This window comes from Tinamus guttatus, unplaced genomic scaffold (assembly GCF_059628265.1).
Source record: "Tinamus guttatus ecotype Peru unplaced genomic scaffold, ASM5962826v1 Tinamus_guttatus_pri_ptg000459l, whole genome shotgun sequence".
In the NCBI taxonomy this organism is placed as follows: domain Eukaryota; kingdom Metazoa; phylum Chordata; class Aves; order Tinamiformes; family Tinamidae; genus Tinamus; species Tinamus guttatus.
The window spans coordinates 1,120,383-1,142,014 of NW_028288993.1; the positions used below are offsets into that span (position 1 = coordinate 1,120,383).

The 21,632-nt window shown below is 55.1% G+C and overlaps 1 protein-coding gene across 2 annotated transcripts in view; it reads right to left on the reverse strand.

Annotated features, from left to right (window-relative positions):
- The window catches only part of OSBP2 (oxysterol binding protein 2), a 113,743-nt gene that overhangs the window by 46,179 nt on the left and 45,932 nt on the right, over positions 1–21,632 (reverse strand). The window contains exon 1 of one of the 2 annotated variants that reach the window (XM_088532314.1): positions 8,138–8,288. The exons of the other annotated variant lie outside the window; for it this stretch is intronic. Within the exon in view, the coding sequence (XP_088388440.1) occupies positions 8,138–8,216 (79 nt within the window). The 5' untranslated portion in view covers positions 8,217–8,288. Of the gene's footprint in view, positions 1–8,137; positions 8,289–21,632 lie in introns of those variants that run through there. 2 annotated transcript variants of the gene reach the window in all.

Genomic DNA, 21,632 nt, shown 5'->3' on the forward strand with positions numbered 1-21,632 from the left:
CAGAGTCTTTCACTGGAATAGTCCTGTCAGCTGGGAAATGCAAGGTGTCCCGAGCCTTCTCCTCCTTTCTTGGAAAGCAGGCAGAGATTTCCATAGGATGTTCCCTCTCTCTTGCAATTAAACCTCAGGAGCCAGAACAAAATGGCAAAGGTCCCTTGTTCCAGGGAGGGGGAGCGGCGATCCGGAGCGCGGCGAGGAAGAGGAGCAGGGCCGAGAAGGCCAGGAGCGGAGACGCCACCGTCCCCATGGAACGGCAGCCGCGGCGGGAGGGCACCAGGCCACGTCCCTGCGCGTTTCTGAGCGCTGCTAACCCCGGGTGAAGAGCAGCGAGGCTTCGGGGAGGCCGCCCGACAGCACATGGACACGGTAACGCTGACGCGCAGCTGAGCGCGCCCGGGCTCGGCTTACCGCGGGTCAGGGGATCGCGGCGGGTGTGGGTTACACGTCTGCATCCAGTTCCACAAAGGTCAGCACACGCCAGTGGAAGTGCGGGGAGGCTCAGCAAGCGGGCGGCCTCCGAGCCCAACACGTACCCGGGAGCCGTGCGGTGCAGAGGGACAGAGGAGGCCACGGGCAGCCCGACCAGCCTGCACCCTCCCAGCACCGCTTCTGCCTTCGGCTCTAAGCCCTGTTCCTTTCACTACTCACCAGCGTGCAAGGGAAAGCCCTGGCAAACACAGCCTTAACCTCTTCTTGAGCACTGGGCGTTCAGGGCGTGCTGGGGGAGACCTTCTGGAGGTCTCAACTGGAAGTTAGTCTAGAAGTGCACGAAGGTGAAGCCCGGCCTCAGCAGACCTTTGAATTTCACCTAACAACAAGAGATTTCCCTAACTGGCAGTGAGCCCGTACGGCACATCCCAGTGCTGGGCGCTCAAGGGCAGCTCGTGTCAGCACCCTTCGTGCAGTTCTCCTATTGCACTGCACACGTACGAGCCAGACTAACGATGGCTGCTCAGGTTTCTGCAGTCAGCGGCATCTTCTCTTCAAGGGAAAGTAGGACGAACACAAAATACGTATTATTACGCACAACAAAATATGTATTAATACTTAATGCATATCTCACTTGATACATACTTATGTGGCCATTAATTAAAAGCTGCCCTTTACGAGCCCCACTCCAGGCCCCGTAATTCCCGTGGGCAGTGAAGCTGCAGATCCCCTCATCGGGGGCTGTTCCACTCTGCAAGCAGCTCGTGTCCAAGCCGAGCGCGCCAGGCCCGACCCCACGGGAGCTCACCGCAAAGCGCAGGGAGCAGCAGCGCTCAGAGGAAGGGCCTCCTCTTCCCCTCTTTGTTTTCCCCTCTTTCGGGCCTTTCCCTTTCTTCTCCCTGCTCGCTGGGCAGCCAGGGGCTTTCCCAAGGTGCCAGAGCACGCCGGGGCGTCACGGTGCCCCGAAGGAGCTCGTCGCTGGGCAAACAGCCCTCACGGCTCATTTCCTGTAATGGAAGGTAACGTAATCGCTCAGGCTCGGTGACAGATAGGCCCATCACCGCCAGGGCTCACTGAGACGTTCAAGCAGTTTAAACACTAATTACTTTGGCCCTGCTCATTAGCGCCCGCGCTTCTGGCACCCGCTCGTGATGGACGCTGTCCCCGGGGCGTCCCCGCAGCACCATCGTGCTCCCCAGGCCCGCAAGGCACCAGAGGAAAACCCGGCCTCAGCCTCTCGCCCTCCTCCAGCCCCACGGCCGTGCCGGGCTTTCATGCTCCACGCCAGCCGCTGTCACCACAGGCTGCCACCACGTGGATGCTCCAGCTCTTTTCAGCCCTCTCCTGCCTCCCGGAGCGCAATTCCAGCCATGGCCCCTGACATCCCACAGCTGCGAGATCCATGGGGTCAGCAAGAGGCAGCTCAAGGAGCAGCAGGAACCTCCGGAGCTGCTCCAGGGCAGCAGCAGAACCGCGGGCTAGAAGACAGCAGCAGCCCCCAGATGAGGCACAAGGTGAGCTCGTGCTCTCAAGGACTAACAAACCGACACGACGTGCGGAAACCTCCCCCCAAGGAGCTCTGGATTTAACAAGCGGGGGACAGAGACGGGGGGCCGTGACAAGGACGGGTGCCGGGAGCCCGCAGAGCGGTGCAGACAGGTCTGCAGCGACGGGCAGCTGGAGCGCGCTGCCTCCAAAGAGCAGCAACACGAACGTGCAAAACAAAGAGCAAACACAACGAAAACCTCCCCGTCCCTCAGCTTTTAACTCAAACCAGAGCTCCTCAGGTTTTTAGCTTAAACTGAAGAGCAGGGACTGTCCCCACCCGAGGCCTGAGATGTGATGCCCAATTCCCAGCAGCTTCTCATTTCAGTCTCTGGTAACTCAGAGCCAGTTGGCAGCTCCATGTCCCTGTGCTCTTCATCCCTGTGACCCTGCGGCCCCTTCCAGCTTGGCACAGGTAGGAGCAGGAGCACGGAGATCAAACGTGTTCAATCACCAACACAGCCGGCCACAGGGACAGCCTCTAGCCCCGCAAGCTGCCACCCTCCAGCGCCCGTGCTGGCCGCTCCACGAGCACAGCTGCCTTCCTGGGTGCTCTCCAAACACCTGGCAACCCGCCCCGGAGTCACCCCAAGGACGCTGCCGGCGTCACTGCCGCCGCAGCAGTTTCCAAGCCAGCCCTTCCTCCTCTGCTCCAAAGGACGTGCCTGCAACCAGAGCAGCTGCTTGCAAGGACGTGGCCAGCGGCTCCTTTTGCTGGAGGGACCTCTCCAGCCCCGCACCAAAGAGACGGGACATGGTTGCTGTTCCCCGTCGTTGCCCAAAGGCACAGATAACCTTGGAGCTCCTCTCCTCCTCACGCGCTGCTACCAGGGCCGCAGCGGTGCCCGCGAGGCAGCACGACGCAGCCGCACGGAGCCGCCGCTGCTCACGGAGAAGCGTTCGGTGACCCTGGTCCCCCGGCCCCGCCGGCCTTCCGCGTGCTGCAGCCGTGGCCGCGGTGCCTGAGTGGCAACATGGGACAGCCCCTGCTGCGGGCAGGCGCCACAATGGCCATCCGGACCAGCACCGGCCGCGGGGCCAGCAGAGCCACGGCCGCAGCCTGGCACGGCCGCCATGTCACTGCCCTGCTGCGACGGGCGATGGGACGCAGCCACAGCAGCATCGAGGGGCGACCGCTGCGGGGGGCACCTATATAGCCTCCATCGTGACAGCTCCTTCCTAGGGACAGCCTGGCGCCCGTGTTCGACTTTGTAACTTCAGGGATCCCACAGCCTGCTTTTTATTTTTCCCTGAGGATGGTCTAGACGAGCATGCTGGGCTGGGGAGTCCAGGACTTCATCCACCTCCATGCACAGAAGCTGCTCAGAGCTTTGCGAGGCTCCTCCTCTGGCCAGGCTGCTTTGCTGCAGGACGAGCAAAGGGGAAGACCCCTCTGAACCCGTCATGAGCCGCGAGCCCAGCAGGGACAACGAGACACACGTCCTTGCTGAAAGCTGCTCCAAGGACAAGGAAGCCAGACGGGCACGGACTCTCTCTGGAGGCTCGTTGAGATCTGTTCACTCTGTGGCTACCCACTATAGCTGCCGTGGATGCCCTGCTGCAAGACACCCGGCAAAGCAGCAACTTAGCCCTGAAATTGCCTCTTGCCCCAGCAGGCCCCCACAGGCTGGGCTGAGGATGGGGCTCAGGAGAAGGCGGCAGCCCCTTCCTGTTCAAAACGCGTCTCTGCTCCCTTAGGATGCCAGCAGCCGTCAAGACGGCCCCTTCCTCCCCAATTCCTCTCCTCTGTGTTTAAGGTCCAGCAAACGAGCCTGTGTTCACAGCACTGGTAGCCAATTATCTCTGTGGAGGAGCAGAGCGTCTCCCTTCACATTGAGCCCCGGCTCTGTGCGGCACTGGCGCCCGCACACAGCTCCTTTAAGCTACAGGACGGAGGGTACCTGCATAGGAAACCCCTCCAAGGCCGCAGCCATCGTGTGTGGTTTTGCTAAGCAGAGCTCCAAAGTGCCCAGGGCTCTTCAACCCCGAGCTCCGGTGCCCAGGGGGAGCAGATGCCAGCGCCCCGCTGAGAGCCACGGGTGAGAACAACCTGTGAGACACAAACGACAGGGAACCCGGGAGCGCCGGGCGGCCTGTGCAGACCCTCCGTGGAGGGAGCAGCAGGAGCTCGTGGATGAAGCCCACCTGGAGCGGAGCCGTCCGGCTCCTCCAGCAGCCCGGCCGGGCGGGAGGGCCGGCGGCGACGCACGGCCCCGCGGGGATGCGGCAGGGCCCCAGGGCACTGCTCCTCTACCACGAGGACAGCTGGGGCACTTCCAGCGCCCGAGCGCGGAGGGGGACGGAGGCAAGAGGGAAAGCACGTGCCGAGCGTGACAAGTCAAAGCAAATGGAAGGTGACAGCAGCGAGACCATGCAAGGACATGGAGAGCGCTGCTGAAGTGGCGTCTGCAGCAAGAGGAGCTCCACAGCTGGGGCTCGAGGGGAGCACTCGGCCGGGGCCACTAACGCAAGAACCAGGGCACCGGGGAGCCAGGGGATTTTATCATCCTGGCTGCCTCCGCATCCCGGTGGGTCGCCCTGCATGGAGATAGGCTCCCAAACGCAGCGGTATCAGGATGAGAGAAGAGAGAGGCAGGGAGCTCCCAGGGATGCAAGGGGATGCTGAAGCCCGGCCTTGGCTCCGTGCTCTTTGGCACTGGCCACACCAAGGAAGGAAGGGTCACGAACATCCCAGAACAGCCCTCCGGGAAGATTTCTAAGTAAATTTGGGAAGAGGTGGAATGAGTGCTTCAGCATTCAGAAAGCAGGCTAGAAATCAGCAGCTTTTCCCAGCGACTCGATCTCTGCATGAGCCCAAGAGATCCACTTGATTAAAGCCTCACCAGGGCACAAAACAAACACCACCCACGAGGCAGCTCTACCAAAGCATTCGTCCCGCTGCCTGTTCGATGGCCCCATTGGAAACCACTCGCACACACAGACACTGGGTCACCCACAAGCCCAGCGCACACAGGAGCCCCCGCCCGGCGCAGCCCGGGGTTTCCATCCCCAGCAGGAGGCGGCCACCCGCGCTGGCGACACACCTGAGTGACAAACCGCACGTGCCGATATTTCAGAGCAGGAGCCTCGGTAGGAAACCCAGGCCTTACTACTGCCCTTGCCACCGAGCGCTCCGAACGGACCTGGCAGATGCGTGGAAGCTTCCCTGGACGCGGAGGGGATCGCATGGAGTGATTCTGCTGCGCAGAGCTTGGAGGCTCTCAAACACAATAAACAGGAGGGAGGTGAAGGGTCTTCATGGGCTCCCTGCTGCCCTTGCAAAGCACAGGCAGCCTGGGCACCGCGTTCTCGCTAACTGCTGTGGACAGCAGCCCGCAGGCTATGGTGGGCAACCAAAACCTGCTCATCACAGCGCACAGTAAGATGCCCCACTTTCTACCAGGAGAGATTTCAACGTCTTGGGTTTTCTACCTTAATTTGGCCCCAGGCGGCACTCCCGAAGCCAAAAGATGCCAAAAGTTCCCATCAGCTTTAATGGAACTGGATGGTGGGACTAGCTGATCTCCAGAGGTCCCTTCCAACCTCAGCCATTCTGTGATTCTGTGTGATCCGGTGCACAAACACATTAGGCTACAGAACATCCTACTTCCATTTGCCCCTTTTTCTGCCTCATCCGCAGGGTCTGCACAGCAGCTTCGCCGTACAAGCGCGTGCACACACACAAATAAAATGAAGCCCAAGCTCCAGAGAGGCCGTGTTTGCTTGAAAGAAATCTCCCGCAGAGCAAGAAGGCTGGGCCAGCCATCCCGGGCTCCTTGTTAAGATCTTAAATATTTTGCAAGCATTTTTTCTTCTGGTGGGCTTAAGTCCAAATTTTGGGGGAAATTATCACCCTCCAAATTATCACAGCACAGGGACTTTCAAATGAACAGCAAGGCATCACTAGAAAATATTTCCACTTCTGGAAGAGGCATTGGATTTTCAAAAGGTAGCACACTTGCCAGACTCCCTTTTACTGGCAAGTTCGTACATTAGGTTTTACAGTAAATTGATTTTAAAAGCTAATGAGCTCCCAATTTTTCAGCTGATTTTTCTGATTAAAAAAAAAAAAAAAAACACACACACAAGAGGCATCAAAGGGAATCTGAGGACAAGCCCAATATTCACAAGCACGGGAGGAAGAGCCGCGCTCCCATTTTGGGCATCTTCTTCCCAGCAGGAAGCCTTTCCGCTGCCCAGTCTCATGAGAGCAGCACAGGAAAGGCTAAGGAAGGAAATCAGAAGCTATTCGGAATCTCGAGGCTGTTTTGTGCACACACAACGCGGTTTTCACGTGTGCGCTGCCACGATTGCCCTGTGCCGAGTGCCCAGGGGAAAAATAAATGCAGAAATGCACCCGCACGGCCCCATGCGAGGCACCGGGTGGAAAAGGGCCACTGGACACTTCAGTGTCTGGGCGGGAGTTATGGGGAAGCGGCACAGGGAAAACCCTAAGGAAAATTCTGCTTCAGGGCGTTCTGTTCTCCTGTGAAGCCTGGTTACATAAGCTGCTGTGCGTGCATGTGCAGCCCCATGCTTACACATATATCCTTATGTCATCTAGCTATAGAAACAGCTTGGGAAGAAAACCAGAGGAAAGTGAGCAATCTGGATTGGGTAGAAAAGCTCCTCATCTGTCTGAAGCCGCCTGTAAATCCCGAGTTGCTTGAATTTTGGTTTGACCTATTTGCATTTCCCCTTGCCTTGCCTTTTGCTCGAAGGGAAATGACATGAAGATGAAATAACTTTCTGTGATCGCACGCTTGGGAGTACGAGAGACACGTCCACGCGCAGGACCGCATCGAGCAGGGGCTGCTGCTGGCGCAGGGCTCTGCGCACACGATCCCGCACCACGCAGGGTGCAAAATGAAGCAGCACTGGAGACGCCGTGAGCGGGCTGGGGAATTGAAGCACTCGTATCGCAAAAGGCGGCGAGGCCGCTCACCTCAGCCGGCTTTGGCTGCCCCAAAACGACAAGTTCAAGGCAATTCTCACGTTCAGGTGTCTGCCGACCTGCAGCACCCGCCTGAGGAAGAAGCTCTCCAGAGATGCCCGTTCCTCTTTACTGACAACACAGAAAACTTTGGGTCACTAGACTGGGCCCAAACTCTCACATTTTAGATGGCTAAAGCTAGGGGAGATGCATGCCACGCCGAAAGAGCCAGCAGGTTGGTGTCTAATGAGTCCTTGCACCACCTTTGACTTGCCCTTCTTTGAACCTACTGAATTACCCCAAACAGAACCAGAAGAGCAACAACCACGTGGGGCCGCCGGGGACGTGCAGGCGGGCCTCGTCCTCGATGCCCGTTCCCGGCCACAGAGACCCCTCCGGCACCACGGCCAGCAGTAAAATCCACCCTCATTCCCCAAATCACAGGATCAGACCCCAAAATAGGAACCAGCTGCTCAGTTTTCCAGCAGCGTTCCTAAGCAGGGATTTCTGTCCCCAGTCGGTGCCGATTTGGGCAGAGGATCAATTGCCCTGTAAATCACAGCGCTCCCGCACCCGGAGCGAGCGCGGAGCTCCTGGCAGGGTTTCCTTATAGCAGGCAATTCCTGGAACAACCCAGCGAGGGATACAAGGAGGTGCCCGCTGCCCGGCAAGCCCGGTCGCCGCGTTCGCGCCGCGGATACTTGTTACACGTGGAGCCGGGGACGGCTCCGCTCCACGTGCCAGGACACGGCAGGGCCGGGGGGGCCTTAAAGCACCAGCCGGGCAGCCCTCGCGCCTCACCTTAATTCAGCAGTTTTGCAAGGAAATAAGAACACGGACTGCCCGAAAGCGGGTAACAGTCCAAAAGAGACTGCCACCCAGGCTGAGCAAAACAAGCGTTTTGGATACAGAAAGGGCTCCCAAATGCTAAAGGAGGAAACACCGTAAAACTTAACCCTCTCGGCTCCGGAGCGCACGTCACAGCGTGGCCGCTCTCTCGCGTTTTTTCCAACACGGGGCAAATTGGAAGGTGCCCCCAGAGCGCCCGGGGGAGCAGTCAGGGACCCCGCGCGGGGCCGTCATGCAGAGCCGCCTCCTCCCCGGCTCCTCGGCCGGCTCCGGAGCACCGGGGCTTCCGCAGGGGCTTCATGTGGAAGCGCCGGGGGCAGAGGCCTGCGGGCGGCAGCCCCTCACCCTCGCCGCGCGCCGCGAGGCCGCGAGGCCACTGACCCGTCCTCACTTTGCTCAGGCAGCCGGCGTTGCAGAAGGAGCGAGCGGACGCCGCCTCCCAGCAGCCCCGACCCTTCATGCCCGCGGCCGGGCGGCTGAGCGCTGCATGGCTACGGGGACGCAGCAGGGGAAAAAAAAGGGGAAAAAAAAAGAAAAAGAGAGAAAAAAATTCCTCGTTCAGCACCCGGGCTGCGGCGCCGCACTTACAGGTCCCCGTTTCCCCTTGCAAATCCTCGCCCCGTGCTGCTAAGCGGAGCAGCGCTCGCAGCACCCGGCCTCGGTACCGGCATGCAGCAGTGTCCCCGCCGGCCCGGGCGGCCCTTAACCCGCGCGCTGCCGGGAGGCGCCGGCGGCTCCCGGGAAAGGCGGCGGGAAAAGGAAGAGCCCCGCCGCGAGCTGGCGGGAGAGGCGACACGGAGCCCTGGCTCCCCTGGGGCACGGGGGCTGGAAGCGGGAGGGATGCTGCTTCCCGGGGGAGACACCGGGATTTGGACGATTGTCCCTTTAAATATTGCCGAGGGAGGGGGTTATTTTGAGGATGCTCACTTAGAAGATGCATGGGAATTTCCTGCCTTTCTCCAGGAAACTCGAGCATGCAGGGTTTTCCTTGCACAGCCACGTCTCAGGGCACCGTGGTAACCCCAAGGTTTCCCCCCAGCACCACATGCCCTTGTCACGTCCCTGGGCTCTCACCCCTCCGCCACGGCCTTTCCCAGCCTTTAGGGTTTCCCTGCTCTTGGGGGAACTGGCAGCTCCAGAGGAGAAAAAATGCTGCATGAATCAGAGCCTGGGACATCCGCGGCAGCAGCAGCAAAGCTGCTCTTGCACCTCAGGCCCGTAAGCGACGGGCTCCGATTTGGGCAACCACAGGTGGACCCGTGAGGTCTTTTAAAGCCACCCCCATCCTCTGGGGATGGGCATAAAAACAGAGAGGGACTTTCAGGGTGATCTAGGTGGGAAAAGGATGGAGGATTTGGGAAAAGGAGCTCTCACACCACGGGCAGGGGACGGAGGTGCTGGCCAGGCACTCGCACACGGAGGCTTCACCTCTCATTTCTCTCTGCAATTAGGGTCAGGGTGAGCAGGAAGGTTGGCAAGGGGACACCACAAACAAACACCGCGCGAGCAGCCGTGCGCAGGGCGAGGGAAAGGCCTCGCCGACACGCGGCTCCAAACGGGCGCCTCCATTTCCCCCATCAGATCCGAGCTGCTGCAAATCCCCGACGTCCCTGAAAACCGGACCCTTCGCCTCAGCGTTTAGGGACACGCAGGCACCGACCGCGCGTCCCGCCACCGCTCGGCTCCGTAATCCGTGCAACGAGGAGCTTGGAGCCGGCAGCAGGAAAGCTGGAAGCCTCCACGCCACGCGCAAAGGTTTTCCAAGCAAGCCCTCTAGCTAGCTTGCCCCAGACGTAACTGCAAGAAGCAACCATCGAAATAAGCACTAAGCCCCTTTCAGTCCACCTAACGCTCATGACTCTTTACACCTCTTCCACCAAAGGCTTCGCCTCCTCTCACACGTGAAAAATTAGTCCTAAAGTCCCCTACTTAACAAGAAAGTGCAGATTGATCAAGGAATTTAACTCACTGCCCTGGGAGCCAGGAGCGACTGAGCCTTGGCCCCTGGATCTGCAGCAGGTACCTGGGAAGCACAACCTGCTGCACAGCTCGGGGCAGGAGGAAATCTCTGCTGGTTTCCTTTCTATGAGAAACAGGCAAATTATTTTCACCTCTTATGTGGCTATTTATAAAGCATATGACACTCAAAACAACAGGAATGAGGTTAGTTTTGCTGAACAGTAGCAAAGAAATCGGTGAATACGTGACAAAAAAAGGCTGTGAGAGGTGTGGGATGCTCCGTGCTGACTGAGGGGAGTCAGAGGGAAGGATTTGGGGAAAGAACCCATGAAAATGGTGAACGAAAGGCCCCAGGTGAAAAACGTTCTCCTCTTCAGTGCATGGAGCATCTGTGCTAAAAAACACGGGATACTCTAAAACACACGGGAGACTTCTAAAAAAACACGGGAGACTTCTAAAACACACACCTGTCCCTGCAACTTCAACCTTCCAAATACTTTGTGCAGAAGAAAAGGAGGCAAAAAGTTAGGCTGATTCTTTCTGTTTCACTTCTAGTGCAACTTCCCTGGCCGGGTTTGATGGAAATCTAAAACACAGCAAAGACACAAGATATTTTATGCTTTCCTCATCTGCAGTGCAAGCACTAACACACAAAATAACCACAAAGTTAGAGGGCTCCATGTGTTAACGTGAAATTGTCCTTTTAGTATTATTATTTCCTTAATCTTGAAAGCCTCTGTGGCCCTTAATTTTCATTGCAACGTTTCACATAACCGCTACATGCAACTCCAAAATGTCATAAAAATGCTTGATTTACAAAATACACAGGCCTAGTGGGACTAAAGCAACCCCTATTCAGCCCCTCCTTTAAGAGCCATCGGAAACGTGGTATTTGTGAATTTGCTTCTCCCTGGTCGCTGCCACGGCCCCTGCACACCCATCCTGCCCTGAGCAAAGCGCCCACCCGCAGACTGCACAGCTGAGCCCCTGCCAAAGCCTGGGCTGCTCATGCGCGCTGAAGCCCCCCGGCCCGTGCGTTTCGGTACGTACTGCGCTTTCCACAGCACCTCTTCCTCATGCAGGGCGCAGCGGGGCTCAGCTCCGCCGGGAAGCGGCGCCGTGTCGTGGCACCGTCACGGCCGGGAGGCTCCAGCCGAGGACGCTGCTCCTCCTACGAGGGGCTCAGCAGGCTCCATGTCCCAATTTGCTCCCTTTCCGCTGCTCCCGCAGACTTGTCTCCCCTTCGCGGTGGAGCCAGGGAGATTCCTGCCCTCCCGGCTCAGCCTCCACCAGCAAATGGGAGGGACAAAACGAGCGCAGAGGAAGCAGCCGCTGCGGAAATTTCAACCATGCGGCTCCAAAAAGTTTCAAGTTCCATCTCCAAACCTGGCACAATAAATTCTGATGGCTTTTGCCCATGTTGAAATAACACATTTTTGCCCATCACCAAAAACAAATACTGCAAAAGAGCAAACAATATGCTTCAGTTCTGTCCTTGCAGAAAGAAACAAAACAGATGCATAAAGTAATTATTTAACATAATTAAAGGAAAAGGAAAGAGCATGCTGCCATGGGAAGCAAAAACGGTAATGACAAGAGGGATTCCTAATATTCACAGTGGTGCTGCAAGCCCAGGCGGCGCTCTGCGCCAAGGCAGGATCCGGGAGATCTGCACCTTCTCTGACAGCTGCTTGTCCAATCCTTTCCTACAGACCCTTCCTCTAGACTCAACACTGCCCAAAACCAGCCTCTGACACTCACACATCTGTGTAATTGCAGTTTCTCAGCTGCTGACCGTTTTCTTGCTCCAAGCTGAAGCGACTCCCTCTGCCCCCAGCAGACGCGGAGCAGAAGCGCTCGCCCTCCTGCTCCACCCAGACCCGACGCTCTCAGAACCAAGTCCCTTTCTTTCCAAAAGTCATTTGCGTCTTTCAGGTTTCCTAGATTTAGGGGTCACAATTCCTTCCATGTTTTCCACCTTTTTGAAATATAATGCCCAAAACAGACCAAGCATCCCCCCAAATAAGCATAAAGCAGAATTGGTGTCTTGCATGCAATACAGAGGCGAATAACACATGGATTTTTTGGAACAGCTCCAAGCACAATTCACACCTGCTACCTGCTAAAAACTACCAACCAGCTGTGCAACCGCACTGCTTTCCCCATTCTACATTTCTGTTCTCTTTTCCCTCCACAGATGCAGTATGTGGCACTTGGCTTTCCTGAGTTTCATCCCAGCAATTTCTAACCAGTTCACCAATTTCCAAAAGCCCTTTAGAATTTTGTCTCCTCCTGAAATCCAACCATCTTTTTGCCTTCAGAAGTGATTTAGGCAATGCCAACAAAGCAGGAAAACCCTCAAGACTTCCAAAAAGAAAGAAAGTGTTTTAAAAATCCTCCTTGCCAACTAGGTAACACTACACCTGCTCTCTACTTGCATGCACCAAAGAAGAATTAATTTAGAGGAGATCTGCAAGCAGGAATAAAAGTGCAAAACTATAATAGCATCTTTGCTGCTCTGCTCACACTTGCTCACTCTTATCCCTCCTGCAAGAAGCTCTTCGCAGTTCTGCCGTAAGCTCTAGGACGACCAGCGCAGCCTGTCCGTGTCCTCAGTCCTTCGGAGGAAGGTTGAGCTGCTCCACGCAGGGGCTCCTCCTCGTGGCAGCCGCCCCGGCGCCCATCGCTGCAACCTGCCGCGATACAGAACACCCCTGGCCATCCTGAGCTCACTTTCCTGGTCAGGGCGTCAGTCCTGACGCTGCTGCAGAACACAGCAGCCCTTCCAGTGTTCCGCCATGGCATCAAGCTACCGCTGGAGGTGGGAAAATGGGATGTACGAACAAAATAAAGGAGATATACAAATAAAACAATTAGCAAGGGCCAGAAATTGGTCACTTGTATTAAAATCATATTTTCTATCTTAGAAAGGATGCCCTGTACACGATAGTAAGAACAGGACAATTCTGCTTTCACACAACGCTGAGCATTTCCTCAAATATTTACCACCTTTTGCTCTTGAATCTTCGCATTGGGAAGGGAGACCCTACAAACAAACCACCTTTCATTTCGCATTTCGGGTCTTTTTCACACAGATGATTCCTTAAAACAGCCTGTGCTTTTGCAGACAAGCTGGGGCCACCCCTCTCAGTGTGATCACTCTGCCCAGTGAATTTAGGAAACCCCTCACCTTTAAGTAGGGTATGAAGGGCACCATGCACAGGTCTACAGCTTCCTTTATTTAAATAAGGCAAACATCTATGAAGTAGGGGACAAAAACCCCAGGAATAAAGAATAACAATAATAATTCTCAATTCCTTGGCTATAAATCCAATTTGCAGAGAAGACAGTGCTCTTCTTTCTCCAGCCCAAGGAACACAACTACCACGTGCCCGGCAGAGCTCTCCAAGGGAATTTCACATCAGGAAAACGCATAAAAGCACCAGGTAAGTCATTCCAAGGAAGTCTTGCTATGATCCAAACTTGCTCTGAATAAATGCAAAAAAAAACCCAAAAAACAAACAAACAAAAACCCCACACACTTAGAGCCCCCACAGACCTGACTGCTCAGCAGTACCGACACACAGTCGCCCTCACGCTGCCGCTTAGCACGTGTGAGCGCACGGGCTCCGCTTTACCCTTCGCTCATTTCTAATTAAACAGCAAATAACCAAGTCTCGGAAATGCTAAATTTAGACATCAAGCTACACTTTAGAAGTATTTAAAATAAGACACAGAGCCAAGCGCTGGGATTTCTGCAGGCAGAGAAGAGGCCTGCGACGGCCCCAGGAGGCCGCGAAGGGCCCGCGTTGGCCACGTGAGCTGCGCAGGCCGGGTAGCAAACAGGGGAGCCAGCGCCCACTTCATCCCCACGTCTGGATCCCGGGAAGGGTTTGTGGGAGAGGCCGGTGCCGTGGGGATGGGAGAGGAACGCGGCTGCAGAAGCCGCACGGCCCCTTGCCGAGCCACCCATGGGAGCGCCACGGGCGCAGCCCCAGAGCAGCAAGGCCCACGCGCAGTGCAAGGCCGGGCATGGGGGACGGCCCCGGGGACATCCCCGGCAGCAGCGCCAGCCCCCTGGGCCCCACAGGGACACTGCCGGCGGCAACACGGACTCTGTCACCCACCTGGCCCCCTCAGGCCCGCACGCTAGGCCGCGGACGGCGGGAGGACGATGGCAGAGGTGCATCGGCCAAAAGTGCTTCGTTAACTAGCTCGTTGGGCACCATCTACCGCGCGCACGTGGAAGTGGCTGCCAGGGACCTGGCGAGCAGGACACAACCCCTCAGACGGGGTCTGTCACCTCCGCTGCCGACCTGAAATCATGCATGTGGCACACCAGCCCTCGGCCCCGTTTGTTTGGGGGCTGTTTCAGTCGGAGGCAGCAGGGTTTTCCCCCCTACATTTCCTATGGAGTCCAGTGCTTATGCAAGAAAAGCAATAAAAGCACTGCATTAAATGTGCTCCCACTGATATTCTTACCCTGATTTCACCAAGGGTCCCCAGGGACTGCTAAAAATCAATCCCACACTGCAGTTGTTGGCACACTCTGCCCAAGCGGAAAGCTCCGGAAACTCTCAGCCAAACATCTTCAACAAACTTCAGACAAGTCCAGGGAGTCCAGGCAAGGGCGGCAGGGCAGGAGGGAACACAGGGGAAACGCAAATCTTGGGGAAAAACCATCAGGGTGAGGAGGATTCCTTTCCTCTCTCAAGAGTCTGACTTCATCGTTTAATGATTTAGCATAAGTCTTCAATAAATAGGGATCTTTGTATATATTACAGTAGGATAGACATGCAAAGTGCTACGGGAGAAATATCTGAAGGCAAAGGGAGAAGGAGAAACAAAGGCAAAGATCAAAGTCACTGAACAAAGACCCAGGGACGCCGTCAGGGACAGGAGCCAGGAGCAGCACGAGCGCTGCAGGGCCGGCCCGTGCCACGCTGAGACCCCACTGCACCCTCTCCACGCTGCTCCGCCGCACGGAGAGGGGCTGTCACCCCTGCTCTGCTCTCCTTTGCCACGTGGCCCTTCTCTAAGCTCAGCAGGACTCGCTGCTCCTTGGATTGTAGGAATCAGAAGTTATTAAGCTTTTAATAACACGAAGAGATTCTAATTACCCTCATTTTTCAGGATACGTTGCAGTTAACACAACATATCCTGTCATTTGGGTGTTTTAGAAGATCCCACTTTTTTCACCAGGTAGCAGAGAATGTCCACGCTCATCATCCAGGTACCTGCTCTGGAAAGGCCCTGCCCCAGACGTTCCAGGCAGTCCCATTTGTGTGGGACAGCTTGTGACACAGCACTTCAGCGGGGCCTCCAGAGCTCTCCTTCCAGCACAGGACATGCAAAACAGGATTCGGAGAAAGCGACGATTAAGCTGTAGCAAGAAACTACTGACTTCAGTATTTAGGGCCCACCTGACATTATACAGCCATATGGAGAATTTTACATAAAGGTAGGAAAATTCAGTCCTATGCAGAAGAAGAACCGAAGGCTCCTTTCAACCCCTACTCCTTACTGAACATGGCAGCTCTGGAGATTACAACTAAGACATTCCTTGGTTTAGTCAAGATATTATCAGCAAGGTTAACAGCCCGTGTGTGTCTTCCGTGTCCAAACTGGTACAACCGAGGGCTGTTTCCACCTCTATCAGCAACTGCTTTTTGACCAAGCGCCAACAGAGCATCTCTGAGATGAACTTATTCAATGCTAGATCACCCAGCACCCATGTAGGAGCCTCCACACAGAGGACGATGTAAAGAAATATATATATATACACACACACACGCACACTTTTTTTTTTTCCTCTAATGCTATATACTTCTAATTTTGCATACTTGCAGTTATTTTCAAGGGCCTGGCATCTATCAATAAAATTCCCACATTACCCATGGATAACAAATCTTCCATTTGATCAAATACAACAGATCTGCTTACACTCCCTGGTGAGAGCACTTGATGTGATGTTCTCCCAGTACAGGCTGTTATGAAGCAAACAACAGACATAAAAATTGATCATGCTCTTCTTCAGATTTCCAGTGCCTTTGGGTGCTCATTTGGGTTCATATTTTGTTTTCCTTTGCTGCATAAGAAGGCCTGAAAGGGTGTTGGGAAGCATAAGTAAAAGCTCAAAGATATGGTCCAATTCCACAGCTCCTTTTTCCAGCATTATCGCAAAGAAAAAGAAAATGTTGTGTATGATAAAAATGGAGCTAGAACATTTGTTGTGGATTATGTGCCATTAGGCAGCAGGAAAAAAAGAGTTGATTAATTAATTGAGACGATTTCTAAAAAATCTCATATGTTCTAGGGAGAGAAACTTCACATTGCCAAGTCCTAGCAGATATGCCAGGTGCACAGACAACACGGGAACCTCTAGTCCCTGCTAGACACGGATTTGGCACATTGCAGGCTGGGCTGTAATAGCCAAGGTCACCTCATGGTTACCACAGTTGGTGCAAATGTTGCTCTTCAACTCATGCACAAAGACTTGGTGTTCAGTACCCCTTTATAGATCTCCGAATGGAAAGGGAATAAGGATACAAGAACTACGGCATCCAAGCAAGGAGGGACATTCCTGCTGAAACAGCCAGGTCTGAAGAGGGGACAATGTGACAGAATTTACAGAGCTTGTTCTTGAAGACACCCAAAAAGAAGCAAAACTGAGATAAGCATCTTTCTACTGATACCAGTCAGGCACAGGAGAAGTTGTAGCATATGAATACACGAGCTAAAAATACAATCTTGAGGAACATCAGCACAAACCTTCGATTGGGCCAAGATTTAGTGAAAATCCCTTCCCTCTCAGTCCCTCAGATGGCTGCCTCGGGGCTCCTGTGAGCACTGCTGGCTGATAACCTTGCGACTGGTGCTACTATTCCACTACGCTTCCAATCAAAGACTTGCAACAAGACCTGAATTTCTAGCCAGTGGGGGGGAAAAAAAAAAAAAAAAGGATCATCTTCTAAATGGAAGGCTCAATAGGAAGGACTTTCTCCATATAGGCTGGCACAAAAAGGCACACATTTTTCCTTTTGTGGTTTAATTTATTTAATCACTTCCTTGCCATAGTTATTCTGCAGTTTTCCCAATAACCTGCCAAAAAATATCAATAGGTCCTTTCTAGCTCTACCGTCAGGTCTAACTGTGCAATCTATTTAAGTGGACACAAGTTCTCCACCTTCTCTGTGTTCCATGTCCATTAGGATCCATAGCTGCTGTACCACAACACTACTCTTTCGTTCCTTAGCTCAAATAAAATAAAACTCCAGTCTAACAGTCATTTCAGCTGTCAATATCGGGCTATTTAGTAGTCACTAACTAGAAATAGAAACCCATTTGCAGCCAATGGTTGGGACAAGTATGCCAAGAGTCCTATTCTTTATTACTAGTGTCCCCTTACAACACATACAGGATGGATCGGGACCCACTGAGAACAGATAAAGGATCTAAGCAGCCTCACTTGGACAACCCACCTCGGCAATGCCTGTTTCTCTAGTGCCTATGAAGACAGGCACTGGTCACAGAATCACAGAATGGTTGAGGCTGGAAGGGACCTCTAAAGATCTAGTCCAACCTCCAGAGAGGTTCCAACTCAACGTGCACCTAAAGCCTCACTTGAAGGCAAATGAGATGGAAGTTTTACAGGGTTAACCCTGTTAGGCTCAGTTAACGGGGTTCACTTCTGAATTTTCTCCAGTTTCACCACCATGACTCAAAGCTCCTTTCCCCCAGTGATTCCCAATAGTACAGGGCGACAGCCAGATATTGCAGTCAAATGCTACAAGAGCACCGTTATTCAGCCTGTTCTCACACAGGGCCTGGTTGCAAGGGAGCTGGGTGGGAAGGGGTTGCTCCTGCAATCTGAGAGGCCGTGAGCACCACCGGCAGCTCCCTGTTTCACTGCCCCACCACAAACACAGCCAACATGGAAGAATGTCAGAGGTGGCGGCTGCAGATGAGGCAAAAGATGCTGAATCCAGCACTGCCACCAGAGACGACGGGGACCCCGGCCTGGATGGAAGCTGGGAGCCGCCAGGGCTCTCACAGGCTCCAGCCTGCCAGCACGTAGCCTTGGCTGTAAAGCACCTTCCGCAGGCAGACGGCCGCCCAGGAGCCTTCCCTCTTGACCCGGAGATGCTCCAAGGAACACGCCGTGCACAGGGAGGCATTTGGAGGCAGTCCCGGGAGGCTGCTGCACGGGGCATCTCCCCAGCGCATCCTGCAGCCAGGCAGAGCCTCCTCCCGGCACAGGAGGCTGGGAAGCCACCACAGCTGGGTGCCGTGTTACAACTTCAGTATTTTTTGTTGTGAGGAAAGGCACGTTCTGCAGGCGCTGTTGCCCAGCTTACCAACAAGACGCTAAGCAATGGAACGGAGCAATGCAACTAAGCGATGGAACGGAGCAGGATCCTGCTTCTCTGTGTCAAGCTCCCCAAAGTTCACACTCCACCAGCCAAAAGGAGGACGTTTGCCCAGCTGACATAAAATGTAGGAGATACAAAAGGGAGAACAAAGATCACTTGGCCGGGAACTAGCCCCAGGAGGCAGAGCATCATTGGGAAAGAAACCCCAGCACTCTGCGGAGTCACAGAGGTGCCGTTTCAGAGCTGTCACATGCAGAGCAGGAGGTGAAGTGTCCGGCTGTTCTCCATGGAGCCGCCTTGCCGCCTGCAAGGATTCGATTTAGGCAGCAGAGCTCTTCCAACCCTCCCGCAGAGCCTCTGCATAATGGGGAGCCTTAAGCCAAATAGGTCACGGTCGCTGCCCACAGTTCAGACAAGCACGGGGGCCGCTGAGATCACCTGCTCCATCTCGCCCTCTGTGACCTCCTGGAGATCGTAACGAGTTGTGCTTCCAGAGAGTAAAAAAAGCAGTAAATTGTGAGAATAAAGTACAAACTGCATCAGTTCTTAGAAGAGAATTCAACTGTCCTATGACTCCGGTTACCACCAGATCAACAGCCTGCAAATGAACAGAATCAGAACTGGGATCAGTTGTGGCTGTGCGAATAACAAACCTCCACGAAGGATCGAGATAAACCCATCCCCAAGGCTCGGGAACTTCATCCTGCAGGAGAGGAGCCTGTTCAGGAAACCCAGCACTGCTCCACCATCTCCTTCACCCTTGCTGAAGTCAGTGTCAGCATCCTACACCAACGGGGCCTTTCCTTCCCCGCCTCCTTCATCTCTGCTTGAGTGTCTCTGCGCCCGCGCGTCCCTCCTCGGGGCAGGAGCAGGGCTGGTTATCGATGCCCGTTGTGCCAAGCCCCCGCCGGGCTCCTGCACTGCTAAATCCAACCCCTGCCGCTTCCCTCGAGAAGCCTCCGCCAGCAGTTCACGCTCCAATCCCTGTATTCGGGGGAAGTCATAAATTGGATTTTTATCACCTTGTCGTGCTTTCATTGCTCCTCGTTTTCCCCCAAGGACTTGCCGAGCTTTAGTTGTAGATGAATATTTAAATTTATAGTGAATGGGCTACTGCCAAAGGGAGAATTTCTCCCTGAAGAGATTAGGTGAGAATTGGCAAGGTTCCTCAAAGCCGTATTTTCAGTTTAAGCTATACATATAACAGCTGAGGTCAAAAACCACTAGTTATCAGTCACGATTAACATCATTCCTGACAATATAATGCTGTTATACTACTGGGAGAAGTGATTTCACACGCACACAAAGGCCAGGCCTGCACGCTGCATTCAGCACACCCGATCTGGGCTAAGCCCCTTTGCACCCATGCCAGTTTGGTGTCTTCGTGGTTGTTCACGGGTACAAAACAGGCAGCACAGCACTGGAAGAACCGCACTGCACGATGCCCCGTGTTCACACAGCTGCACTCGTGGCCCCTGCGCTCACCGCGAGCCTCCCGGATCCCTCCTGGCGGAGCTGGGTGCCCAGACTGTCACCCTCATGCAAGGACAAGGGTCCTACGGAAGAGGCTGGTGACCTGCTGAACGGAGGGCTCGGCAGGATCAATGCTCCCCTCCTTGGAAAGGAAAGGGCAGGGGAGCTGCGCAGATTTATGTTTTAGGAAGGAGAGTCAGGTGCTTTCCCTGCCCGCTGGAGAGAAGGACCAGACTGAAGGTACCTGCAGCAGAGACCTGGTGCTGCCTCCACCGCCTGCCCCAGCCCCTACAGGAGCTTTGGCTCTAGGAAACTGTCTTCGTGCCCTGTGACATCCTGTTTCCACCTGCACAGGGAAAACACTCGTAACTTGCCAAATCCCTCAATGTATTTACACAAGGGAAAAGGATTGTCCTCGTCTTCTTGGTATACAGGCAGCACAGACGATGTACCTTGTGTGACTGCAGTGACAGGACGCTGCTGCGAGTCAGAGCAGACCGTGCCCCTCTCGGAGGCTTTCTGGGCGTTGCAAGTGCTCTACAGGTAGTCAGAAATGCTGCCTGCATGGGCAGCCCCCCAGCCTGTTACCTGTCACTAATGCACCTTCAGTAACCCTCTGGTTGCAAAATCCAGCACCTGAAACAAGCACTGGGGTTAGCACCGCCCCTGCAGCCGACGTCCTCCCTGGCTGCTCCCCGGGAGGCAGTGCGAGCCCAACCTCGCTCGCAGAGCCTCGAAACGGGGGTCGGCTCAGAAGGAGAGCGCCAACGCCAGGTCCCGTGACACAGAGCTGCTGGGGCTCTGCAGGAGCCGCAGGGCCCCTCGGCGCCGAGCAGCGCGGCCGAGCAGCTCCTGCAGCCAGAGAGCGGGGATGGCGCTGCTGTCCCCACAGGACAGCCCGGGGACACGGCTCCTCCTGAGCTACCACCAGCAACGTCTCATCCCCTCGGCCAAGGCCGAGCGCTGCTGCGAGGCTCGGACACCAGCGCCTGGGGGTGTTAATCACAGAAGGGTTGAGGTTGGCAGGGACCTCTAGAGATCATCCAGTCCATCTCCTCTGCTCCAGCAGGGACACCCAGGCGGGTTTGAAGGTCTCCAGAGAAGGAGCCTCCTCAGCCTCTCTGGGCAGCCTGTGCCAGGGCTCTGGCACCCTCACAGTGAAGAAGTTCTTCCTCACGTGGAGATGGAACTGCCTGCGTTTTAGTTTATACCCATTACCCCTGAAGAGCTCGGAGCTGGGAGCAGCGCTGGGTTCGTGCTCCCCCCGGCCAAGGCTGCCAGATGGATCAGAGCCTGCGGTGCTGGGCACAGGGCACCACGGCCCAGCTTAACACAGGCTGCCACAGCACCCAGCGCTCCTGGGACAGGATAGTTACCCACTTCAGCTATAAAAAGCAGCCGCTTGTAATCAATTACATAGATATGCAAATGAAGCCTGCAGTGTCTTAGCCCTGGGATTTCTAATTGCAGATGCGGCCTTTCCTGCTGAGTCTGGTTTACCTTTGTGCAAGGCAGTTTCTGCCTTATGGGCTGGTCTGCGCCACCTCCAGAGGCTCCTTCCGAATGCCCAAATCATGCGATTCTGCCTGTTCTCCCTTCCTGCAGGACCAAGGAGTCACCTCCACTAGCAGAAGGTCCTCGGGTGCCTGACAGGCAGACGCGCGGCACTGCCCGGTGCCCTCCAGGAGCAAAGCAGCTCCCGGCTGCCCCAGTGCCTGGGCAGGGGAGGAACCTGCGGCTCCCTCCCAGCGAGGTGACAGCGGGCAGGGACAGAGCCCTAGGGGCATTCCGGGGCATTCTCAGTCACCTCCGGAGTCACACTGACCTGCTCTGCGTGTCCGCGTGGTCATGGCTCGCTCAGCCCTGCGGGGACGTCACTGAGTACAGCAGGGTCAGCACGAGGTCTCCACGCGGGTGCTCCTGCAGCTGGCTCAGTTGCAGTTAAAGAGGTATTTTCTTTAAACAAGACCAAACACTGGCAGAGTGACAGAGACTTAGTGTGTCCTCTGGCCTAGCCTGCCAGTTTTTACCCCACAGCTTCCGCATTAAACAGGATTAGGAACTTCCACTCC